Source organism: Ursus arctos, unplaced genomic scaffold (genome assembly GCF_023065955.2).
Source record: "Ursus arctos isolate Adak ecotype North America unplaced genomic scaffold, UrsArc2.0 scaffold_27, whole genome shotgun sequence".
Lineage (NCBI taxonomy): Eukaryota > Metazoa > Chordata > Mammalia > Carnivora > Ursidae > Ursus > Ursus arctos.
In genome coordinates this window covers 7,598,022-7,623,571 of record NW_026622952.1, presented here as the reverse complement: position 1 = coordinate 7,623,571, position 25,550 = coordinate 7,598,022, and the positions used below count along the sequence as shown (strand labels likewise).

At 47.6% G+C, this 25,550-nt stretch overlaps 1 protein-coding gene across 2 annotated transcripts in view; it reads right to left on the bottom strand.

Annotated features, from left to right (window-relative positions):
- The window catches only part of RAB11FIP1 (RAB11 family interacting protein 1), a 30,864-nt gene extending 5,583 nt beyond the window's left edge, over positions 1 to 25,281 (bottom strand). Inside the window, exons 1-5 of one of the 2 annotated variants that reach the window (XM_026508348.4) lie at positions 24,845 to 25,281; positions 9,529 to 9,971; positions 7,753 to 8,536; positions 4,816 to 6,684; positions 3,939 to 4,047 (exon numbers count right to left, since the gene is read on the bottom strand). In XM_026508348.4, coding sequence (XP_026364133.2) covers positions 3,939 to 4,047; positions 4,816 to 6,684; positions 7,753 to 8,536; positions 9,529 to 9,971; positions 24,845 to 25,221 — 3,582 coding nt within the window. In that variant the 5' untranslated portion in view covers positions 25,222 to 25,281. The remainder of the gene's footprint in view (positions 1 to 3,938; positions 4,048 to 4,815; positions 6,685 to 7,752; positions 8,537 to 9,528; positions 9,972 to 24,844) is intronic. The other variant, XM_026508349.4, reaches the window with a different exon arrangement.
- Between the last annotated feature and the right edge of the window lie 269 nt (positions 25,282 to 25,550).

Here is a 25,550-nt window from a genome sequence, read left to right as displayed (position 1 = left end):
TGGGTGGCTCATTTGGTGAAGCGTCTGCCTTCAGCTCAGGTCATGATCTCAGAGTCCTGGGATGGAGGCCCATGTCGGGCTCTCTGCTCAGTGGGGAGCCTGCTTCTCCCTCTACCTCTGTGCTCTCTCTCTCAAGTAAATAAATAAAATCTTTTAAAAAATTAATTTATCCCCAAAATAACAGAATTCTGTTTTCACTATAAAGGGAATATTTCCTCATAATGGAAAATCTCAAATACAAAAGAAGGAAAAAATTATTAACTGGAACTCCAACACATAACATTTGGTTCTCTTATCTCTTCCTTGGTTTCTTTATGGTATGTTTTACAACTTTAAGCATCATACAGAATATGGTTTTCAAGCGTTTTTAAAATTATTACTTTGTGAGCATTTTCCCATCATTAAATTTTAGCAAAATTCATTTTTTTAAAGTTTTTATTTATTTATTTGACAGAGAGAGAGAACACAAGCATGGGGAGCAGGAGAGGAAGAAGCAGGCTCCCTGCTGAGCAGGGAGCCCGATGCGGGGCTCGATCCCAGGACCCTGGGATCATGACAGGAGCTGAAGGCAGATGCTTAACGGACTGAGTCACCCAGGCGCCCCCCCAACTTTTTTTTTTTTTTTAGCAAAAATCATTTTTAATGGTTGCTTAAAATGTCATTATATTTTACCTATCTCTCTATTGCTAGATATTTAGGTTTTTTCAGTTTTCACAATTATATATAACATTTTTATTAAAATGCATGAGCATAAATCTTTGATCACATCTCTAAAATATTTCCTTACAATAAAAGCCTAGGGTTGAAAGGGCATGTACACTTCATACCTTACAAACCATGAAACAGCTATTCAATTCGGATTTCATAATCCAAAGGGGAAAGTATGTAAGACTTTGGAAATCATTAGGCAATCCTAGATATGTGATGATTTAAAAAATTATAAAAGAATCCAGCATTACAGAAAGTGAGCAACAGCCAGGGCCAGGTACAAAGAAAATAACCATTAATTCAAGAAAAAACAGTGCCCATTGTCCCATGTTTCCTTCCAGGATTTTTACATTGGATGTTCCCACCATAATTGTAATAATAATGACGTAATTCAAATTTGTGTCTAACTTTTTCCATATTAACAGGACAGATGATTTTTGGATCTAGTTGGCTGTATTATTTTTAAAGGGAAGTGTTAAAGCCACCTGGGTAAATAATACGCTCTTAAGTTAAAAATCATCTATAAGGGATGGGCGCCAAAAAATAGCAATCAAACAAAACAAAACAAAACCCAAACCCCAAAAACCCATTATGGTAATGATTCAGCTAGCTTTTCCTAACTTTAGCTAATGCAATTTCTTTCCCTAACTTCTCTCGTCCTTTGCAACATTCCAAAGAGTAGTTACTTTTATAAATATTATTTATGGCTTGGTACAAAGCATCTGTTAGGAGTCTCTAGGAAACCTTCCATATTTGCTCCGAATATTTACTAGGTATGGTCCAGGACCAAGGGCTTTGTTGCAGGCAGCCAGAGGGACAGCCTCCGGGCAGACAAATCATGAGCAAAATAAGCAGCAGTTGCCTTTGTTTTAAGGCAAGTTATTCTCTCAGTCAGGGCCAGGAGATAAGGCCCTGATTAAACGAGCTTTGAAGAATAAATAAAATAGGAGCCAAGGGGCTTGCTCACTTCCTGATGGCTAGGTGTTTGTTTCTCTTTGGAGCCCGGCTGCATTCCACAGTACAAGGAAGAGGGGATGGGAGGCTGCTCTGTGACCCTGGTCTTCATTACTGTCCCTTTCATGCTGTTCTTTCGCCTGGTTTCCTGGTAAATGTCGTTAACTCCAGGAAGGTAAGTGCTGCCTCTTCTCCACACCCTCAGAGGCCCACCAAGCTGAGCTTTTTTCTACTGACAGAAGTCCCCAGTAGTCAGTAAGGAAATTCCTCTCCACATGTTTGAAACTCAACACATCCTTGCCCACCAGTCCCTCCGTAAATCATTCTCCTCCAGCCCAGGTGATAATGAGTCAAAGACCAGAGGTTTGCAACGAGGCAGTTGTAAATCCTCTTCATTTTAGAAGCAGAAAGGGCAGGACGGAGGCGCTCCACAGCAGAGATCATCTGGGAGGTTGGTTTGGTTTGGTTGGTGGGCAGGAGTTCTTTTTAAAGTTAGCCCAAGCTTTTGAAAGAGAAGAGATCCTCTAATCAAGCACTATTCTTCCTGGAAATTTAGCTTAAGAAGGGGAACAGTTCTATGCAAGATATTGTTGACTATAGCATTATTCCTATTGAAAAACAGAAAACAACCCAAATACCCGATAACAAGGGAATAGTTAAGTAAATACTGGTATAACCATTTCAAAGAATAATGAAGTAGCAACATGCAAAAAATGCTTCTGACCTACCACTAAATGAAGAAGACAATAGAACAGTGTTTCCATGCGGGCGATGGAACTGAAAAATCACCATTTCGCCGCTGCCGTAGTCACCAATGAATGAGAAAGCTTGCAAACAAATGGTCGGTGAGAAACAGGATACTTACAGTCAGAAATTAACTCCCCATGAATTTCGTACTGATTGTAAAGGGGGAAAATAGCAACTTTATTTTTTTTTTTTAAACAACGATTTTATTTATTTATTTGACAGAGACAGCCAGTGAGAGAGGGAACACAAGCAGGGGGAGTGGGAGAGGAAGAAGCAGGCTTCCAGCGTAGGAGCCTGATGTGGGGCTCGATCCCAGAACGCCAGGATCACGCCAGGATCACGCCCTGAGCCGAAGGCAGACGCTTAACGACTGCGCTACCCAGGTGCCCCGAAAATAGCCACTTTACCCTAGGGAACCTACTGGACACCACCTAAAGTCAGTCATCAGAGTTAACACTCCCACTACCACGACGAGCGGATATAACGTGCCCCCTTCTACAATGCACTGAGAAGGACGCGTGATTTGCACGGTTCATTCCTGCCAGGAATGCGTGACCTCAACCGAGCCATGAGGAGATAGCAGACAAATCCAAACAGAGGAAAATTCTACAAAACAACTGATCTAAAGTCTTAGAGACTGTCAAGGTCTTGAGAGACTTCAAGAAGGCTGAGGAACTATTCCAGGATCGAGGAGCCTAGGGAGAGACGACGACAAAACAGCGAGAGATCCTGGATTGGATCCTGGACTGGAAAGAAAACAGGAAAGCTAAGGAGCATGCTCGTGAGACAACAGGTGAAGCTCAAGCAGGGGCTAAAGATGGGAAAAGAGGGTTACACTGACTTTAATGCCTTGACCTTGATTAAGTGTCCTCATTCTTAGGAATTACACGCTTAAGTATTTAGTGGTCAATGGGGCATGAGGTAGGCAACTTACCCTCCAATGGTTCAGACAAAAAAAAAAAAAGTTTGTATCTACAAAGAGAGAACGGACAGGGAAGGGGAGAGAGAAAGGGTGAAAACGATAAAGCAAATGTGATAAAATGTCAACAACTGATGAATCGGGATGAAAGGTTTATAGCAGTCCTTTGTGCTGTTCTTGCAACTTTTTTGAAGTTTGAAATGAAGTTTGAAGATTGAAATGAAAAGTTTGAAGTTTCAAAAAAGTACATCTAGGCAATGACGACACCCACAAGAATTTTACATTCTTGCCAAAAGATAAGAAAGGATACACGGGGGAATGAAAATATCCAACTGGAATGGACCAGATGGTGGGTGACATTTTCTTCTCACTAAAAAGCAGCACCGGTGAGACCCAAGCAATTCAATAACTAAGTCACCCTCAGGAGAACAGTAGTAATCCCCTGAGAAGTGTAGAGGCTTCCAAAGATTATCTGCAGACCCAGCTGTAGGTACGGTCAAGTCATTCCTGGCATTACCTGCTGCCCAAGAAGGTGTATGCGATGGTGACTCTAGAAACGGGTTTTTTATAGATCCCTAACCAGCACGCCTGCTTCCTGGAGGAGACTTACCTTCATCGTGGTTTCATTGATCAAGTTCTCACTGATGATGGTGGCAGTGCCCAAGCTGGAGTTAGCAGTCTTGGTGGCTGTTGTGTTCATTGGCTTCACGGGCTGAAGTCTAAAGAGAAGGGGATAGGATCTTTAGACCTTTCAGTAATGACGAAACCGAGAAACTGTCCATCTCATGGATGGCAGCCGGCGAGACAGACAAGAGGGCAGAGTGGTGATACGTTCTGTTCACACCTCCAGTCCAACACGTGCCAGCGTTCCTGTGGAAACGAGGGCAGTCGGCATGAGGCAGCCACGTGCAGGCCCACCAAGCACACCTGAGAGCCCCGCGTCCTGATGCTCCCACAAGAGCCCTGGTCTCATTATCGGCGTCAGAAGAACATTAGTCAGCCTCTTACTTTTGAGGCAACTACAGCCTAGGACCCGCACCGGGGGAGTCCCTACAGAGCCTCCCATTCCTCAACAATAAAGAAGAGTCCAGAACAACCCGCTTCACATCGGGCAGTGCTCGGAGCAAACTTTCAACGCCGCTATGCTCTATCACTCCGTGTCGCTTGGTTTCTGATTCTAGGAAGATACGGGTCACAAGACATCGCTGCAGCGGGAGGGCCCCAAAACTGACTGTGCAGAGCGATTCCTAAGCTATCTCTGAAGACCGTCACTGTGTTCCCCCTACAAACCCGGGAGTGTCTTGAGGACGTACTCCCACCACGGGGGGGACCCTTTGAAAACAGGCCCTACCAGCAACATACGCGGGATGGACCTTCGGGACAGCCGTGCAGTTAGAAAGCCGGCACCTCTGCGGGCAAAAGGCAAAGGGTTGGGGGGCAGGGGCGGACGGCATCGCTCCCACGGATCAATCTTCCCCGACTCTCACCTGTGCTTGGCTGACCCCGTTCCCGCGCTCGGCTGAGCGGAGACTGGATGTGTCTCTGAGGGTGAGACCCAGGCCTGAAGAAGCGGCTTCCTCTTGCCAGAATTTTCCACTCTACCAGCGGAGCCCTCTGCTGTTGCTTTTTTTTGAGATTCTGCTGTTCTGGTGTGGTGAGTGTCAGCGTGTGGGTGGCCGGGGAAAGAGTGTGTAACAGGAAAGGTCGCAGAAAAGGAGGGGCTGGATACAGGAGAATCCAGGGCCGTATCAGGAGGCTGGCCTGGCCTCCCATTTCCCATCAGCTTTTCCTTCTCGCCGCCGCCAGGACCTGGCGGCTGTTTATCCAAGCGTGAGCTCCTGCCAAGATCTGCGTTATGAATTCCCAAAGCTGCACCGGGCTCTGGAGAGGCTGTAACAGATGTGTTGGGTGCTTCTGACCTGAGGTCGTGCGGGCTCTCTGCGGGCGCTGCCCACCCGTCTGCCTCGCCCCTCGGCCCCTTTTCCACCTCAGGACAGGCAGGTGACACACTCACGGAAGGAGGTCCTCCTTCCAGGGCTGCCACCTGGGCGGTCTCTCCGTCCTCTTCAACCTGATCCACTCTCTCGTCATCCGATGCCACTTCGGGAATGGAAGGAAGGGTTAAGGCCAGCTCAGCCGTGACTGGAGAGTTAACACCTGGGGTAGAGTGAAGGCCACTCAGGGGATCGGACAGCAAACCTTCGTGATCATTGGCTTTGCTCTGATTTTGAGCCGTAAGTGTATCGTCTGGCTCGATCCTCAAGAGTGGAACGTTTATCCCCGAGCTTGCTTCACTCACAGGGCCTTCGGAGCCGCTCTCGTGGCAGGAGGAGCGGGGACGGGGGTCTGCCACGGGGGCCGGCGCACCATACTCTGCAGGCCCGCGTGGGGATACGGCCTCCCTCTCTGCGTCCTCTGCGAGGAGAGACCCGGCGGCCTCCCCGTCTGACATGTCTCCTTCACGTGTCAGCTCCTGGGGATGACTTCTGTCCTCTTCCACCGACCCGGCGGGCTTCTCCAGCTCCTCTTCCATGAAGAACTGCTCAGAAAATGACACATGCTTCTTGATTTTCTTTTGACTCTCGCCGACATTCTCTTCGTGTCTCTGCGTCACGGAGCCAAGAGTGGGAAACGATTCTTCCATCTGAAGAGGGGGCCCGGCTTCCTTCGTGGCAGAAGTCGTGCTGCCTTCCTGCAGTCTGCTCTCCCCTAATGATGCAGACAGACTCCCCGAGGCTGTGTTTGCCCCCATCAGAGGCTTCCCTGCTGGGCTTTCCATCTGGCCACTTCTGAGAGAAAGGGCGAATGTTACTTCTTGGGTCTCTTGAGATGAGGGGACGTAGTCTCGTCCTGAGGGCGGATACCCCAGAACTTCTTCCCGGTGCCCAGTTTCAGGCTGCTGCAGGAGAGACTTTTCTGAGTCGTTACCGATGGTGCTCTCTGGGCCGATCTCACTGGTCTTCCTCGTTGGAGAATCTTCCATCCCTTCACACGCTGGAGCGGGCAGCTTTTTGGAAAGTGACCCTGAGGCACCAGAAATAGTCTTTGGAACTTGTGTTAAACTCTCCCTTGGCAATTCTGCTTTAAGGAGCAGAGATGGTTCTTCAGGACTGGCCTGGCCCTTGTCTGTGGAAGGCCAGTTTTCAACCGGCGTGGATGTGGAAATGGGAGCCGCTATGGGAGACGAGAAAGAGAAGACAGAGGGAGACTCAGAGGACGGTGTCTCTGCACCATGCCCCGATTTAGCAGGGACAGGTGTGTGGCCAGAACTGGAAAGAAGAGCAGAAAGAAAGAGAGGAGAGGCAGGGGAGGAAGGAAGCCTGGCTGTGGGTTGAGCCTCTGGAGACACGTCCAGTCTGCAAAAAGGACAAAATAAAATCTGCAGGTCAGTTGCAGATGCAACGTGAGAGGCGAGAAACACTTACAAATAAAGTTGTTCCAAAGGGGAGAACGCTTTTATATTTGGGGCAGGATCGTAGGAAGTTAAAGAAGGAACATCAAGTACTTCACGTACAAAAGGGACACTTTGATCACCAACACATCTGCCACGCGAGGGGCTGTTGCAACACAAACAGAAAGCTCCGGGTAAAGCAACAGCCCACGGTTTCTTTTGGTGATAAACAAAAACAAAGAGCATCTACAAGGTTCGAGGCAATAGACGATGAACCTCACGGCAACAGGCACCAGTGCTGAAGAGGGACAGTCCGTGTGTGTGTGTGTGTGTGTGTGTGTGTGTGTGTCTGTGTGTGTCTGTGTGTGTGTCTGTCTGTGTGTGTGTGTGTGTGTGTGTGTGTGTCGGTGTGTGAAATCAAAGTAAGCAGAATCTCAAAAAAAGTCTCCCCACCCCAGACCACAGAAACACTGTGAGTGTGCATGCGGGTCAGGCTGAAAGAAGAAAGCCCCCCACGCTCACTCAGGCTCTTGCAATGAGAGGCACACTGAACACGCAGAGCACTGTCGCAGGCACGCGTGAGAGGGGACCAGGGGTCTCCCGTGCCCGCACACCAACGCCAAATTGCAAGGGGAAAGAGATCATCTGCCTCAAAGGGATATCTGTGACAGGAACTTTAAATAAACACATGTTCTGCCCAGACCACAACCAAAACCCGGCATGCCCAACTCGCCATAGTCGGAATCTGCTGCAAACCAGGGCGCTCCGCTGGGGGCGGCTTATCGTACTGAGATGGACAGAGCAGGCCTGCTGGCCGCGGCTCTGGGCTGAGACACATCACTGTAATCTGTGCAGGGTGGGCCGGCCAGGCAGCCAGGCAGGCAGGATGGGCTGGTAAAAATAACTCAGGCCGTTAAATGCTTGCCACACCCAGGTACCACCCTGCAACCACATGCAAGATGTGCTCCGCCGGCAGGCCTTGCTATGACCGAACAGCGAGGTGCAGGCCCGCACGGGGGCGGCTAGGACTCACCGAGGCTTGACAGCTTTGGTCTGTGGCGCCCTCGCGGAGCTGGCGGGTGGTGTAGGCTCCGACCTGGGCTCTGGGTCAGCTTCCGGTTCTGTGATCTGCACTTCCTCAAAGGGATTCAGGGATGTCCCCCGTCCCGAGACGACAGGCCGTGTGTCCTTCTCAGATCTTTTCACTAGGTCTTCGTCAGGCCCCGGCTGGTCCTCCCTCGGCGCGCCTTCCCTCTCCTTCCCCGGGAAGACAGGCGGGCTTCCGCCCTCACCGCCCTTAGCCACATCCTTCTTTCCCGTCACCAGAGAAAGCAAAGAGGACTTCTTGTTCTCCTGCTTCTTGCTCTCTTTGGTTTCCTTTACAGCCTCCAAGCTCACCGGAGCCACATTCTCCCGCACATCCCCGCTGCCCTGCGGCCGGTAGGACGGCAGCGACATGGACTTCGGACAGTCCTTTGGGGAAGACTCAGAGAACCGCCTGTCGGAAGACACCACCCCTCCATCCCCAGGCCCCTTCCAAGACCGAGGAGCCAGGTTCTCAGTGGAGGAGAACAAATGCTTCTTCCTGAAGCCCTGGGGGGACGGGGAAGAGGAGGGGGTGCTGTCCTTGGTCTCGCTCTTGGCTTCCGGCTGCTCCATGTAAACGTGGTTCCCGTTGATACAGACATTAGAGCGAGAAAGGACGTCGTTCTTAGACCGAAGTCCGCCAAGAAAGAGTCCTTCCTTCTTGGGAAGGTTGAAATTGATCTGGTTCAGTTGCTTAAGATCTGCACTCTCTGTTCTCTTGTGAGACATGACTGTGGGAAGAAAAAGATCAAAAGGAAACAAGAAATTAAATGGCCGGTTCACAACTGGAAGGGGGTGACCCTCATTCGTGTCTAAATGCATCTTTGGTTACAGGCGTGGGGGTGCGTTACTGGCATCTAAGAGGCGGAGGCCAGGGATGTTGCTAACGACCCTACGAGGCACGGGGCAGCCCCCACAACAGGGATTACCTGGCCCCAGCTGCCCACAGTGCCGAGGTTGAGAAGCCCTGCAGTAAACCAATGAGAAAGGCAGAATCTGGCCAACAGTAAGGATGTGGTCATTGAAGTTGAAGTTCAAATGCACAGGTAATTCACAGTTAAAGGAACGAAGTTCCTCCACTTTCATTAAGGATGATTCCCATGAGGGTTAAACGCATTAATAGAATCTCAATAAATACCTGATGAGTTCATAAAATGTCGGAATTACTCTAAGGTTCTATGATTTTACCCTTAATTAAAAAAAAAAAAAAAGCCTGGATACATTCATTCTGTTAACTCCAAAAGCTTTTCTAATGTACATCAGTTACAGAGCCAGACATTTTATTTTTTTTATTCTTTATTTTTTTTAAAGATTTTATTTATTTATTTGAGAGAGAGCACAAGCAGGGAGAGTGGCAGAGGGAGAGGGAGAAGCAGGCTCCCTGCTGAGCAGGGAGCCCAGCGTTGGGCTCAATCCCAGGACCCCGGGATCATGACCTGAGTCGAAGGCAGATGCTTAACGGAGCCACCCAGGTGCCCTGAGCCAGACATTTTAGAAAGGGAATTTATACAGTCTTAGAAACCAGAGGACTTAGAAATAGAGAAGCCTTTCTAACCCAGATTTCTAACCACCATCACAGCCATCGTCACAATCATCACCACCATCACCATTTCGGTGACCAAGGAACTGAATTAAAATCTTTCTCTTTAAGACTTGCTTCTTCTCTCTTAAACCAAAGTAGGCTGAGAGAGCGAGCCCAAGGAAGGAGGACGAGACAACTTACCATCTGACGCAGAGGAGGACTCATTCTCATTGTCGTCGTCCTCCCACCGGGACTGAAAGTCCCCGGGACTAAGCAGCACTCGGTCTGACTTTGAAGCAGGCAGGACGGACATGGACTGGGAAAGCGGCGTCCTCTGCAAGTTCGACTTGGAAAACAAGGTCTTGATCTTGGATTTCTTTTTCTTGTCTTTGGAAGGAGACTCCTCATCACTGTCAGCAGAGGGTGTCACGCTGGGAATGATGGCTGAAGCGGTATCCGACGTGCTATCCTTGTTCTTCCCCTTGATCTTGTCCTTCAGTTTCCCAAATGGATTCCGGGACTTGTCTTTCATGGAGAGGTCAAACATGCTAGCAGTCATGTTGTTTCTCATAAACTGGATGTCAACCTCAATTTCTCCTCGCTCTTTATCCTTCTTTCCTGGTTTGGATTTCAAGGTATACCACCTACAAGGAGAAAGGCTGAGAGGTTACCTTTGAATCAAAGAGCCTAAAACAACGTTCACCATCCCCATTAACCAGCCTCTCTTCTCTGCTACCACCAACCTCTCCTGTAAACACATTCCTGGGCTTTCTTCTTTGGAGTAGAGGGTGGGGTAGGGGGATGAGGGCAGAATTTACAGTTTCGTGTTTGAGAAGACACCCACTAGGCAAAGATAGGATCTGATTCTGTACTTAATGTATAGTCACTTAAAATCTTGATTCAATAGCTATTTCTTTTTTTTTTTTTTTAAGATTTTATTTATTTATTTGACAGAGAGACAGCCAGCGAGAGAGGGAACACAGCAGGGGGAGTGGGAGAGAAAGAAGCAGGCTCCAAGAAGCAGGCTCCTAGCGGAGAAGCCTGATGTGGGGTTCGATCCCAGAACGCCAGGATCATGCCCTGAGCCGAAGGCAGATGCTTAACGACTGCACCACCCAGGCGCCCCTCAATAGCTATTTCTTTTTTTTTTTAATTTTAATTTTATTTTTATTTATTTTTTTTATTATATTATGTTAGTCACCATACAGTACATCCCCGGTTCTCAATAGCTATTTCTAACAATAAAATAAATCAAACAAATATTCCATCCAATCATTTCCTGTGACTGCTATTTTCTGTCAATAAGGTAAAAATAGATCATACACAAACAGTTAAGAAGGCAGAATGCAAATTTACACATACATCTCAGAAAAAAAGGCAAGAGTTTGTAGAACAGTCCCTGCCAGGGAATAATAGAAAATATAAGACAGAATAAATATACATATGTATTTTTTTTTTCCAAAGAGAATGAAATACGCCAGTTACAAAATGACAAACATTGTGGGACATCTGGGTGGCTCAGTCAGTTAAAAGTCTGCCTTCTGCTCAGGTCCTCAGGTCGTGGTCCAGCATCAGGCAGACGCCTGTCTCAGCAGGGAGTCTGCCCCTCCCTCTGCCTGCCGCTCCCCCTGCTTGTGCACTTTCTCTGTCAGATAAATAAATAAAATCTTTTTAAAAAATGTCATTGTACAATTCCACTTCTATGAGGTACCTAACGCAATCTAATTCATAGAGTGGAGCGGCCGTTGCCAGGGGCCGGGGGCAGCAGTGAATGAAGAATTAGTCAATTTAATGGGTACAGTTTCAGTTGGGGAGATAAAAACGTTCTGGACAGGGATGGTGGTGACAGTGGCACAAATGTGAATGTACTTAATGCCACAGAGCTATACACTAAAAAAATGGTGAAAATGGTAAATTTTGTGATGTGTATTTTACCACCCTAAAAAATAAAATTGGAAATTGAAGGAAGGCATTCTTTCCTAGCTTAATAATCTGAAAAAGGGATATTCCAAACATTATTCAAGTATTTCAACTGGTCACTTGCAAACTACTTCAAGATACGACAAATATTCTATGCGTCCAACTCTCCTGAAGGACAAACGTCAGAAAAAGGAACTCTCCCGTGGGCGTTTTCCATCTGGTGAACTGCAAGAATGTGAGCCCGATTAGTGGCACGACCACTCCAGAGCAGAAAAGTCTGCATACCTGGTCCACGGACGGCCATCCCCAGGGTTACCGTCACAGGCTGAGAAACCACAGTGGGATGTTCTGTGTACTGACCTACTTAAGAGCCGAGGGCCGTGGACGGTGAGGAAATGATAGGTTTGCTCAAATGAGCACAGCTTCCTCTTTCACCCTCAGCCGGTCTTGCTCACAGGGCAGAGGGCTGCCCCACTACAGCAGCTTACTGTGCACTGAAAGCAAAGGGGCAGAGGGAAGCAGACGCCTAACACTTAAAGAGCACCGATAGCATACCTGGCACTGTGCACACTTAGGGGCGTCCTCATCTAAGTCTCGCAAGAATGACACGGAGTGGACATTACACCCATTTTACAAAGACACTGAGGCTCACAAGTGAGGTGATTCGTCCAAGGTTTTGCAACTGGTAAAGGGCACGGGCAGATTCTGAGTCAGTTCTGCATTTCTCCAAAGTTCCTATTCTTTCTCTTACACCAAAATTCCTGCTTTGCATTCTCTCCTAATTCACCTCCCCTCTGCAACACTCCAGAGGAGGGCTCAAATTTAAATTCTTTCTGAGGCCAGCTTAAGCTTTGCATTTAAAAGTCCTATCGTAAGAAAAAAAAAAAGTGTTCTCGGAAGAAAGGGGGAAAACCCGCCATAGCTGGCCACCCATCATAAATCGTAAGATTACAGATAAAGTCCAGTTTGCAAAGCCATCGAGAAGAACTCAGACTGGATTTAAAAAAATAAAGCCAGTATCGGAGAAAATGCTGAGAGCTATGATTCTGGACCTTTAGAGGGAAACCTTTTATGGTTTTTAAAACCACAGGCCGCAGCTGGAGGTGGGGGGGGGGGGAGATGCAAGGTGTTTATACACCACCTCACCCCTGCCAGTCTGGTGTCTTTCCAATTTATTTTCCAAGACGGAGCCCGGAAGTGTTGGCATATTTGTCACTTAGATGTCCAGAGGACTATTTGTAGTTTTCTCTCCAGTAACGTGGCTCAAGGGTAGCCCGGGTGATGAAGGGTGGTTAGCTTTTGTAAATACCCACTGCACGCACCTGGAAAGGGGAAGCTGCTGAAAGCTGCCTGCGGAGCTCAGATGACCACACCAGCCGCAAGGAGTTTCACCTCTTCACCCTGGGGAGGCCAGTGGGTCAGGCCGCCTCCCCAAGCTCTTCCCCGAATCTCAGTCCCTTAGCCTCGTGGGGGATGCAGAGACGAACTTCAAAGCAGGCTGTCAACAGTTCCTGGGACATGCCCGCCTCTCCAAAAGTATCCTGTTTGCTTTGAGTGATGCTACAACCAACTCTAGAATCCTCCCTGGGGGGCCTATTATTACCTGATACATAGGTTCAGTCCCCCAGCACCAAAGTGGGATTTGTTTGGGGAACCCCCAAAACCACTAGGAGGTGTGAATAGACGCTTCGTCAACTGTTCCTATCATGTATTTTTCACAGGCAAACCTAAAACCGAACACCAGGTAGCCAAGAACGGGCACAGGGCTATTTAAGGATGTGAAAAGCAGACCAACTCACAGGGAAGTGTCCCATGCAAACGTTCAGAATTTTTAAAAATCCATGCTGGATTTATCAAAGCTGGAAAAGAAGACAGGAATTGCTTCTTCTGACAGTATTACACGCGTCATTAAACATTCAAACGGTTTGAGCAAGGGTCCTTTTGGCATATGCATAATTCAGCAATAAATGAAAGCCTGGATTTGTGAATGTCTCACGCTAAGAAATCCCAAACCAGACATGTTTGTGGGTTTCAACATTCAAGCATCAATTCGATTTCAAGTGTTTCTATTCACTTGGTTGTGTGCATTTTTCCCCCCCTCACTTAATTCCATCCCCTCGAGGAAGTAGTTCATCAATCATGAAGTCCCAGCATAGCCACACAGCCTCTGTTGGCAGAACGGGTGTGTTCCTGCATTACCTTTCATGTAGGCCCAGAAAGCTTCAATTATCTCAGAAATCAGGGCTAGGTTCATTTTCCTAGTCCAAAGGGCAGAGCACAGAAAGAAAGCCATCATCCCAAGGTAGTGAGTTTGTTTTTAAGCCCATATTCTGGAAAAATCCTGCAACCGATCAAGAAAATCAAACAATCCCTTCTCTAATCAAATAATTATTTCAACTTATGATTAAAAACCCAGTTCTTCAAAAATCAAAAGGATCTCTGAATACGTAGAAAGTGACAGAGGACTTATATAAACTATATTTTAAAGTAATAACAGGCATAAGGTAAAAATGCAAATCATACAAAACGGTACAAAATGAAAACTTCAATCTTCCTACCCCTCTACGCCCCTCACTCAAGTAATGGTCCTGGGCATATATAGGCAAAAATGCCTGTTACCCAAATAGGCTGCCCTGCTGTTTTATTTTTTATTTTTATTTTTTTTTAAAGATTTTATTTATTTGACAGAGATAGAGACAGCCAGCGAGAGAGGGAACACAAGCAGGGGGAGTGGGAGAGGAAGAAGCAGGCTCATAGCGGAGGAGCCTGATGTGGGGCTCGATCCCATAATGCCAGGATCACGCCCTGAGCCAAAGGCAGACGCTTAACCGCTGTGCCACCCAGGCGCCCCTGCCCTGCTGTTTTAGAGTTTTTTTGGGTTTGGGGTTTTGTTTGGTCAAACACAAGACAAGGCAATAGCTAAAAATACAGAAAAAATCATTTATGTCTTTTATTGCCTGGATCTGCATTGTCAAATCTCCTGGGCTTTTTTTTTAAACAGTCATTTTGAGAAGAGCTTAAATTATCCAACCATGCCCAATTCTCAGGGCCAGTCTGCCTCCCAGCGCACCATTTCTCACTATGCAGCTCAAACACATGGAAAATTGATCACAGGGGGTCTTCCCTCGGAATGTGACAGGTTGAGGGCCGTGTGGTTCCTGCTCTTGGGAAATGAAAAGTCTCACAGCAATGCAGACTTTTGGGATTATACTTGTAAAGGACTGGCCGGTATGTCTCAAAAATAATCTTTCTGAAGCTGAAACAAACATGTTTTTCCTTTAAAACATTCCAGAGGGCAAACACGTACAGGGAAATGCTGGCTTCAAAGATTCAGTTCAAACATTTTTACATAGCACGCACTGGAAATACAAAATGAAAGGGCCAGATTCTGCCCTTAAAAGCGTACCCTCCGGTGGGAGAAAGAGACCAAGCTCACCAAACATCACCGAGTGTCACATTAGGACCATTGCTGCCTTTTCTTTCTGACTTTGAAGCATGAGAAAATAATTAGACACGGGAAGAAATGCCTGCTAAAGGATACAGTTTCATCCCAAGTAAGGACTCTCACACACAAATAAGGTCCTCAGCAAAATTAAATCCCAAGGGGCTATGCGAACCACCTACTCAGGGGCTCCAGCAAAACGAATACTGTATACTTGTATGAGACACGGGAGGCTCCCAGGAAAGGGAGGGGAAGAAAGACCACTAGCTCTACAAGTGACTTCAACATCTTCATGTGTGTTAATTTCAAGGGGTCCTTGTCTGGGGGTCTTGTTGGACCCCAGGGTCAGTGGTGGACTGCCTATTTCCCTCCCCCTACGAAATCTCTACCTGCCTTGTAGCGCGAGTCACCTCCGTGGCAACCAAGCATTGTGACCCAGGGGATTATGGCCTCAGGTGAGGGAAGAAGCAGGAAGAACAGAACAGCACCTGCTATGGTATTTGACAGAGAGGACACTCCCAATCTTTCTCAGACGAAGGATTTTTCTTTCAAAGCGATTCCTTAGTTGGCTTCGCCAGGAAATAAAAATAAGGCTGAAAATCACATGGGGTTAGCAGTTGAGAATGTCTAAAAGGGGTTCTGAAGAGGGGTGAGTCCATATGGGTGAAATGTCTGGACTCTTCACTTGGTAGCCTAGAAGCAGTGTATAGCAAACAGGGACAGAAACGTTTACGACCTATAAAACAGTTGTGGTGTGTACCCTGCAGAGGCGAAGTAGTTTAACAAGTTTTGTCATTGCCCTTGGTAGCTGGTCATCGTTACCTAACTCGGAACACAGAATGATGGATCGGCCGAACTTGCCTCCTTAGGTGGCCCTCTCTGCCCACTGTCAACAATTTGGAAGAATTTGTAGTCAATCATGAGAGAAGTAAATGGCTCGTTTTTTTTTGTTTTGTTTTGTTTTGTTTTTAACCCCAATCCCTAAGACAGCCATCCTGGCAGCACTGAAAAGCTATCTGTAGACACCAAACTCAACCCTAAAAGCTGGTAAGTGCCATGCTACAGGAGAGAGAACAGAAAAATCGGGTTGAAAATGCTTTGGGTCCTTTCCATATTATTTGCTCTACGGAAATTCTCTTAGAAAGTCAGCACAACAGGTTACAGAAATTTTTTGTTAGGGCACCTGGGTGGCTCAGTTGATTAAGTATCTGACTCTTGATCTCAGCTCAGGTTTTGATCTCAGGGTTGGGAGATCCAGTCCCATGTAAAGAGAAAGAAGAGAGGAGAGGAGAGAGGAGAGGAGAGGAGAAAAGAGGAGAAGAGAGGAGAGAAAAAGGAAGAAAGGGAAGGAAGGGAGGAAAGAAGGAAGAAAAAAAGAAAAGAGAAAAGAAAAACTTTTTTTTTACTTTTTTTAAATGAACTCACTTGCATGCTAATCTGACCATTATTACCTTTTCATGTATCTTCTTAAAGTCTTTTTCCGGTACATTTTAACAATCACTAGCTGAGAGATTTTAGGCAAGTTACTTAACCTCTCTGTGGCTCAGCCTCCTCTGAAACAGAGCTAAAAGCACCTACCTCATCAGGATGTTATGAAGATAAAACGACCCGATATATGTCAAGCGCTCAGAACAGTGCCTGGCACTTAGGAAGCATTCGGTAAGTATCAGCTATAATCCTTACTCAGCTGTAACCGGAGCAGACATGCCATTTTATTTATAGTGTTGTACACATTACTGCCCTCCGGTCTTCGTACCTGCCATTTCTAATGGCTGCACGACCCTCTGCAGAGTGCACGTATACCACGGTCTATACGTGAGCTATTCAGATAGCTCTCGGAAGGGAATTCAAGGCATTAACATTTCTGACGGGCTATACTTCTAGTTACCTGACCTTATCCATCAAATCCGAACAATGGTTTGCGTGTGAAGGGAGGAGGAAAAAACTCAGTTACAAAATCAGTTTGTATTACACAATTTCTAAAATTAAGAAGTATATAAGAGTTTTAAAAATACCATGATCGGTGTATATTTTCTGTCACTTACTGAGAGGTTTACCGACCCCCAGATATAACTCTTTAGTGTTTCTACATAGCAGGGACAAGAAACAGAGGGCTTCCAAACCCTTGTGGAGATACGGCAGGATGGCATAACTGACTGAAGTATCAGCATCAAGACCTGTGTTTTATTTTATTTCACAAACTTTATTTTTTAAGAATTAAAAAAAATTTTTAAATTTATTTTTGCGAGAGAGCGCAGGCATGAGGGGGGGCGGTTGAGGGAGAAGCAGACTCCCCCCCTGAGCAAGGATTCCCCGATGTGGGACTCAATCCCAGGACCCTGGGATCATGACCTGAGCTAAAGGCAGACACTTAACCAACTGAGCCACCCAGGTGCCCAAGACCTGTGTTTTAAGTGGAAAGTAATCACTCAGTGCCAAATTCCTTGTAGGTGAGGACTATAGAGAGAGCAAGCATCAGTATTTCAAGATTCTCTAAAAATTCGAAAAATCAGGGCGCCTGGGTGGCTTGGTTGGTTGGGTGCCTGCCTTCCGCTCAGGTCATGATCCCAGGGTCTTGAGATTGAGCCCCCCCAAGTCATCATCAGGCTCCCTGCTCAGTGGGGAGCCTGCTTCTCCCTCTCGCTCTACCCCTCCCCCCCTTGTGTGTGCACACACGCGTGCTCGCTCTCTCTCAAATAAATAGAATCTCTAAAAATAAATAAATACATAAATAAAAATTAGAAAAATCAACATGTTTTTAAACATGGAAGTCTACCCCTCCTATAATCATTTACTTGTCAATTCCTTTTTTTTACTTGATCATATCTCAAAAAGCCACAAATGCTAATACTCTACCATCTGATCCAGCATCTCACCTCTTGCCCAATGGGTCTGTCAAAGCACAATCTCCTAGCAATCACGGGGTCCTTTATCACTCATGCAGAGACTTGACGAATGGGACAAAAATGCAGTGGCCTTGTTCCCCATCTCTTGAATGGGATAAAAGAAAACAAACACACCCTAGCATAAGGGACCTACCAGTCCACTCCCCACCCCACAGACAGATTCGCACTCTTTCAGCGAGAGCTCCTGGCAAGGAAGCAGAGTATCGATGATTTATCTTGCAATCAAGCTGAGACTCAGGAAGGAGAGGGGAAAAACCCCCACATTTTTAAATCTTGTTTTAACAACCAATGATTAGTAAAAATGAGAAGTGCCACTGGCATACAAGGAAAACCCCACAAGACCGCTGCTAGAGGAGGCAACACCCCCGAAGAACTATCCTGGGGTGCAGCCTGCGCTGGGGCCCTTCGCACAGGACACCCATTCTTCATGATCACAAGAGGCCTTTTCAGACCAGGCTTTCTGGAAGCCTTAACTGGTCTACCTAGCTTAGCTGCGTCCTTTCTCATCAGAGTTTTTAAAAATTGAAGTGCACAGCAGCCACACCTCTAGAAACATTTTTCTGGGATTTCTTATAAATGCCTCCCCTCTACTCCATTCAAAGGCCAGCATTGAAAGGACACTTCATCACCACCGCCTTTTTTCTCTCCACAGCCACATTCCTAAATGTGTCCCTCGGGGCCACCCTGGAGACTAAAATCCTTGATTTTTCTCTAACAGATTCTCCACAGACTTCTCCCTGCAGGAAAGGAATTTCTCATCTCATTAGGAGCTAAAAGCAGCTCCTTTGCCAAAGGCATGGTTAGCAGGAGGCAACCTGCTTCTGCAGTGCTAAGAAAAGCAGTGGCCAGCGAGCCACAGCCAAAACCGAGAGACAGAAGCAGAGCTCTGCCTTCACGCCTCAGACGCCCCTGGTCTTTAATCCACTGGGCTGACCGTCAGATTAAGCCCTTCTCCACATCCACCCCGTGCCGACAGGGACCTCAGCCAATCACCATCATCACTCACTCACTCACGCAGTCGTTCTGAGCGCCTGCCCTGGGTCACATGGCAAAGAACAAGACCAAAGTGGTCCCGGCCAAGGGAAAAGCAGGCGAAGCCAGGCGTGGTCTCCTGAGCCCACTGGGGCACCGGATCGGACTCAGGACACCTTCAGAGGAGCAGTTCTCACTGCCAAGGCTTTTCCAAAACAAATGATCTTGGCGGGGGACTGATTTTCTTCAAAGACCAATACAAGGGTCTGGGTGTTGATTTTGTTGGAATTCAAAGGCCCGGAGGCTTAGAGATCTGCACAAGACCCAGAATCAAAGGCCACCCAGGGCACTGCTCTGGGGAGAAGATAAGGCCTGAAATGACCTCTTATCACTTTCTCCATTAGGCTAGGGCTTCTTAATCCCTCTGGAGCTAAGCCAGAGCTAGGTCTCCAAGAGTACAGAGCCCGGAGCACAGTTTTCTAGGATGTATGGCAACTAAAATTGTCGTATTTTAATAGATATCTGAGATTACTGTTAAGGGGGAAAAGAGTAAGGTCAGCAAATGCGTGCTGGGGTGGGCAACATTTTAATAAGCACATGTATTGCTTTTAATGTAATGAGAACATTTTTTGATTTATCACTACAATTAAAAGGACATATCAGATACTACTTCTAAAAACCTCCCTCTGACGGTAGTTACAGAAATACAATAGAGGTCTTTGTAACCAAAGGGAAGTTTAAGCAAAGTGAGAAAGGCACAAGACTCCTTTGTACACCTACCTTCCCTAATGTGAAAAGCATGTAAATGGGTGACTTACTTGCCTCCACAGTTTTATTTTTCATTTACGGGTTTATTTTTCCTAGTGTTATATATTATTTTCTCCTTTTCTGGGTCCTGTATTCCTTGAGCAGTGACTTCATCCACTGTGTCTGAGCATACCAGTGAGATTTCATTAGCTACATACACTATTACAAAACAAAGACTCGGCCTGTATTAAAACTATAAATACTTGGACACACACACACAGACACCCTGGTTTCAGTGGCGTTTCTCTGGACTCAAAGGTGTCACTGCCCAAAGCTGTCTTTGTAATGGTGACCTCACTCCAGTATCACGGTGGCTGCTGGGGAAAGAAAGCGCCACCACTTCCTGGTTCATTTTCAACAGCAAGCTCTCCCTACTTTATTAACTCATTTTTATCACTTCCTCTCTCTCACCCCCACCCACATGCGACCCATCACAAACCAGGCCAACTGAACCTCCAAGATATTTCTGAAATCCACCACCTCTGTCTACCTCCAGGGCCGTCACCCTGGAGCAAGCCACCACCATCGGTGGCCTAGATTAGGAGGCCTCCCGTTTTGTCTGTCTGATTCCAGGCTAGGCCTGCCTCAGATCCATTCTCCACCCAAGAGCCACAGTGATTTTTTTAAACGGGGATCACAACACCCCTCTGCTTTTAATACTCGGGGACTTCCCACTGCTCTTAAATAAAGCCCTGCCTTCCTCTTCAGCCTCAATCTACACAATCTTTCCAGCTTCCCAGGCAGTCCCACCTCAGGGCCTTTGCACAGGCGGCTCCCGCTCCCTCAGGTCCCGTTCCTCTACTTTTCACCAGAAAAATCTCTTCGTCCTTCAGGTTTCTGCCTCAGAGAAGCTATTTGCCATCTCCTTCTTTAAGTCATGTCTTTCCCCCTCCATCCTCTTTATGATACCTGTTCTCTTCCTCCACAGTACTTATCACAATACATGCTTATTTATTTACGTGTTCATTTGTTTAATGTCTATCTTCCCCACAGGGCTCTGAGCTTCCTGAAAGTAAGGATCGTGTCTGTTTTGGTCACTGTTGTTTACACCCCAGTGCTTGGCACACAGTAGGTATTAAAAAATATTTACTAAAAATATAAGAATGAGATCTTGCCATCTGCAACAACGTGGATGGGCCTAGAGGGTATTATGCCAAGTGTAATAAGAGAGAGAAAGACAAATACCATATGATTTCACTCATATCTGGAGTCAAAAAACCAAAACAAATAGCAGAAACAGACTCATCAATACAGAGAACAAAGTGGGTGATCACCAGGGGAGGAGGAAGTGGGGGATGGGCAAAAATGGGTCAAAGGCAGTGGGAGGTACGGGCTTCCAGGCATGGAATGAGTAAGTCACGGGGATGAAAGGCACAGCACAGGGAGCAGTCAGTGGGACTGTAATAGTCTTGTATGTGACACACGGTAGCGACACTTGCAGTGGGCGTAGCATAAAATCACTATGTTGTTCACCTGAAACTTAGTGTAATACTGAATGTCAACTATACTTCAATTAAAAAAATTACTAAAAATATAGGTTTTAGGGGCACCTGGGTGGCTCAGTCATTAAGCATCTGCCTTCAGCTCAGGTGTCGATGAAGCCCCGCATTGGGCTCCTTGCTCAGCAGGAAGCCTGTTTCTCCCTCTCACTCCCCCTGCTTGTGTTTCTTCCCTCACTGTGCCTCTCTCTGTCAAATAAACAAATAAAATCTTTAAAAAACATATATGTACAGACTTTAAAGACAAAAAAAAAAAAAAAGCAGTTGAAACTTTCCCCAAGCTAACTGAATGTCTTACAGATGAAATCATAGTCAAATAATACCATGAGGGTGTTTCTCTCTCATCCGTGGAACAATGACTCTAAAGTACCCTCCCTCTTCTTAGTCACTTCATTCCACGGCTGTAAGCAGGCTAGGGTTACTTCTTCCAGAGCTGAGAGTCTCAGTCCCTGGCATCTCCAGCACCCAGCAACCAGTTTACTTCACAGGAGTGGGAGGGAACTGTGGCCCCGTGAGAGGCGGGACCGTTTCCAGTAAGGCCCAATGTTATCTTTAAGGGGAGTCCCAAGAAAGGAAAAACTTAATCAGTAACATTGCTCCAATTTTTCAATTTGTTACAAAAAAACCTAAATGAACTTAGGAGACTTGACAGTACAAGCACAAGCACCGGCTGCTTAGTACCTATCTCTCTGCTCATTTAAATCATTTGTCTGCATCCGACGCTTAAGGAAAACAACTATTGAGCCCTTATTTCTTTTTAATAACCCGCATTTCCTTTGACAACTTACTACGGTATCTTACTACAGTTCTTCAAAGTCTCTAACCTTTATTAATATCCAATTCCTTCCATATGCAACCAAATTCCCTCTTGCATCTTCAAGAGATGTAAGAAAATGACTCTCCATCACTCACTCTCTCTTCATGGCGGGAAGACTATTACAGTATTAAGTTTCATGATATTAGTTACTCAGTGGCCTTCCGGCCGCCAACCTGAACGGAGGTTTATTTTAATCTGTCCTAAACAGATTACTTCCCCACATCTTGTTGCTCGTAGTATCCCAAAAAGGTTTTTTTTTCCTTAGACCAATCTAGGATCCCAAACTACATGAGACTAGAGAGCTGAGCAGAGAATCCCACGTGTTGCACCTGTTTTTGCCTCGCAGATTCATGTCTGTTTTATGATCATGAGACTTAACTGGTTCCCATTTAACCAAGGCCCCACTATGACCCGGGGTCTTTAACAGGTAAGGATAAGAGCAAAATCAATGCATTTCAGTTTCCTCTTAACGACGGGGTCATGCACTCCTCCCTATTCAAATTATCCTACCTCTAGGTCAGCCTCCGTGTGGTGTTTTAAAGATGTGCGTCATCACGCTAAATTTAAGGTCCGCAAAATGTGAGTCCCGAAAAGCATATTCTCTTGCCTCCAAATATATGACAGATGAGGGCTTATCAAGAGGACAAAAGGAAATTCTAGCACAGTTAGCTCTTGATGTCTTGAGTTTCTGGACCCACGACAAGAGTCATACTCTACAGCAACTCTTCTTTGCTCAAGATTAACACACATGCATGGGCGCGCACACACACACAGACACACACACACACACAAACCTAGAGACCAAAATTTAAGCTTTTGTTTTGTTGCTGGTTTTTAATACCTAAGGTGGAGTCAAACCATTAATAACTAGTTCAAATGACTTTCCTAGCCCAACCAGTTTCTTTCTGGTAAACTTCCGCCTCTCGGTATATATCTCACCCTCCAAATCTCGGCTATCTTGAGCACCCAAGTGGTGTACCAGGGCAGCAGACAGCCTTGGTTTAACTAGGTTCCCCGGCACCTTGGAAAGTCCCAGGAAGCGGGAGATGGAAAGCTTGCAATTTCACCTACTGCTGAGGGGGCAAAAAAGACTTCGTTTGCAATTATGGGGGGGGAAAAAACCCAACACATCAACTAAGCATCACTTTCCTACAGGTTGATACTGTGACTAAGTGGTAATCAGCTCATACAATAGAGACAGGAGTAACCGTCTCGGTTTAGGATTACACTGGAGAGGAGCACAGAAATGAAGATGCAGACTTCTGAATCCTTCCTGAAATAGGGAACTTAAGGTTTTCATTTCTCACAAAGCAGTAACAGAACGTTTTGAGTCTATACACAGGCCCCAGTAATCCAGGAACCCAGAAACATCCTCCAAATATCAATTAAGCCCGGCAAGAAGCTCCATGTATAAATAGGGAAATGTGGGTGTTTAGAGACCAAGCAGCCCAAAGCCTAACAATGAGTCAGGACCACAGTGGGCACCAGACCCAGGAATCTGGAAGCCTCATCTCTGGCGGGGACATGCGATCTTTCAAGGGAATAAAATGTTCACATAAGAAACAGACGGCAGAGACAGATGATAATACCCGAGCATCTTGGGACGGAACAAGACAAGGGATGGCCAAATGGCACCCAGTTGAAGCTGGAAAGGAGGCCAACCCAAGGCCCCAAATGTCATTTAATCAAATGGAAAATTAGCATTGCTTCAGCGCCTCCTTAGCAAAGGCACTGCTCACCTTATGGCTTGTAAGCTAATGCCAAGAGATACCCTACCCATCCTCACCTCAAGGCTCTCTATTTTTATCTGATTTGAATTCAGAAACACCTATTCATCTTTGGCCAGATAAGTGAATCAGGTATTGCATTTGCAAGCATGCAAGCTGAAATTGGACCCACGATGCAGAAAAGGGAGTCTGGTAACTTCAAACCCTCTGGTTTTTCCTGTCCCCCTCACAAGGGAAAGTTAAAATACCATTTATATCTAAAACACCCCACGTGAATCCATGTGCTTCACAAACCGTGGGAGTTGGGGTAATATGACTGACTGCATATTTAAAGTTCAGCAAAGTAACCAATTAAGCTAAGGAGGCCAGCTTTTGGGACAGTACTCGAGCATAATCAAATGTTCCATAATCAAACGCTCCATGACAAACACCTGCGAAAGAGAATAAATAAATGGGTGACAGCTTGAAGTGACCTGGGTGGTGCCCAGCTTTCCCTGTGGGAGTGAGATACCCTAGCACACAACTCTAGACTGAGAAGTTACAGGTGAGCGGCCATCCATTCCGAGTAGGACCAGAGAGAACCCGACAAAGTGCCAAAAAGAAACAATGCCTACCTCCCACTTCAGCTGGGCCAAGGGCAGGCGCTGGCTCCAACCAGCATTGGGAAATCCTTACTAACCTGGGGTTCAGGGCAAACAGGGTTAATAATTCTCAGTCTGAAAGTGAAGACCAAACTGTTCTAGCATGCTGGGGGGCGGGGGTGGGGGAGGAAAAGGAGAAGAGGGAGAAGCGGATTCTCTTCACCAACCCCATAGGCAGTAGCTGAGGTGGGGGTGAGGGATAGCCATCTCTGGGCAGCCTCCACCCCGCACTGTAATGCCCCAGCTCTGTCCCTGGGTGAGCCTCTAAGGCCAGACAGTGTCAGTGGGGTTCACCCTCCACTTGACCCTCCGCCTTCCGGGCCCAGCCCTTCCCAGCTCAGAGTCTAGGACAGTGAAATACCCAGGAGGCGTTCCACAGAAGCTAATGAGCGTATCAAACACCCACACTACCCACACTAGGAAGAAGAATTCGTCAGCCCACATGTATTTTCAATTCATTGAAAATCCATTAAGTGCTTACTAAGTTCCGGGCGCTGAGAGACGTCCCGCAGATTCAAAAACACCCCAGGTACTCCCCCACCCCCACCCCAGCGCCGGCTTCAAAGAGCCCACACCCTGGGAGGGCTGGGGCGGGACCGCCGAAGGAGAAGTTGAAGCTAGGTGAGAATATGATTATCGGCCAGGGGGAGCCCTGTCCAAAGGCCTCTCTCCGTCCGTCCCCTTGGGACACAGCGGCGCGGGGACCGCCGCTCTCGCTTTAGAAGGATCTCAGCACCCAGCCGCATTTTCCCCACCCGCACTGCCCCGCTCCCCGGCCGCACTCACTGGGTCTTCCTGCGGCCCTGGTCCCGGTGTAGCTCCCGCAGGTCCACCTCGGCGCGGCCCAGGAATTTGTCGAGGCCGAGCAGCGCGCGGTGCAGCACGGTGAGCTGCAGGGTGGCGGCGGCCGCAGGCGCGGCCTCGGCGGACAGCAGCGGCGGCAGCTCGAAGGTGGCCTCCTCCCGCCACACTGGCGCGCCCAGGCTGCGCTCCGACACCGAGGTGGCGTACTTCTCCTTGCCCACCTGGATCACCGCGTACGCGTCGCTCGTGCCCCCGGGGCCCTTGGCCCGCAGGCCCCGCGCCTGCAGCACCGTCACCTGCACGTGCGTTGGGGACCACACGGCCCCCGGGCCCCGGCCCGCCGAGGCCGCCAGGGACATGGTGACGGCACCGCGATCGGCTGGGAAGCGAGGAGAAGATCGCCGCGGTCCGCGGGCTGTGCGGCCCGCCCCCCCGCCACAGCCTCTTTAAGGCTTCCGGCCACGCCCCCGCCAGGGCCCGCCTCTCCCCGCCTGCACCGCCCCTCCCGCCCCACCTGCCCGCGCCGCGCGCGCCCCTGCGGCTCAGGCTGGCGAGCACCCGGCGCCGGAGGCTGGAGCGGCTGGGGCGGGGGCGGGGGCTTGGAGAATTCCGGTGCGAGGGGTGTTGGTTAAGGCTCTGGGTCCCCAACCGCCAAAGGTCGCACGGCCCTACCGGAACTGACCGGGGC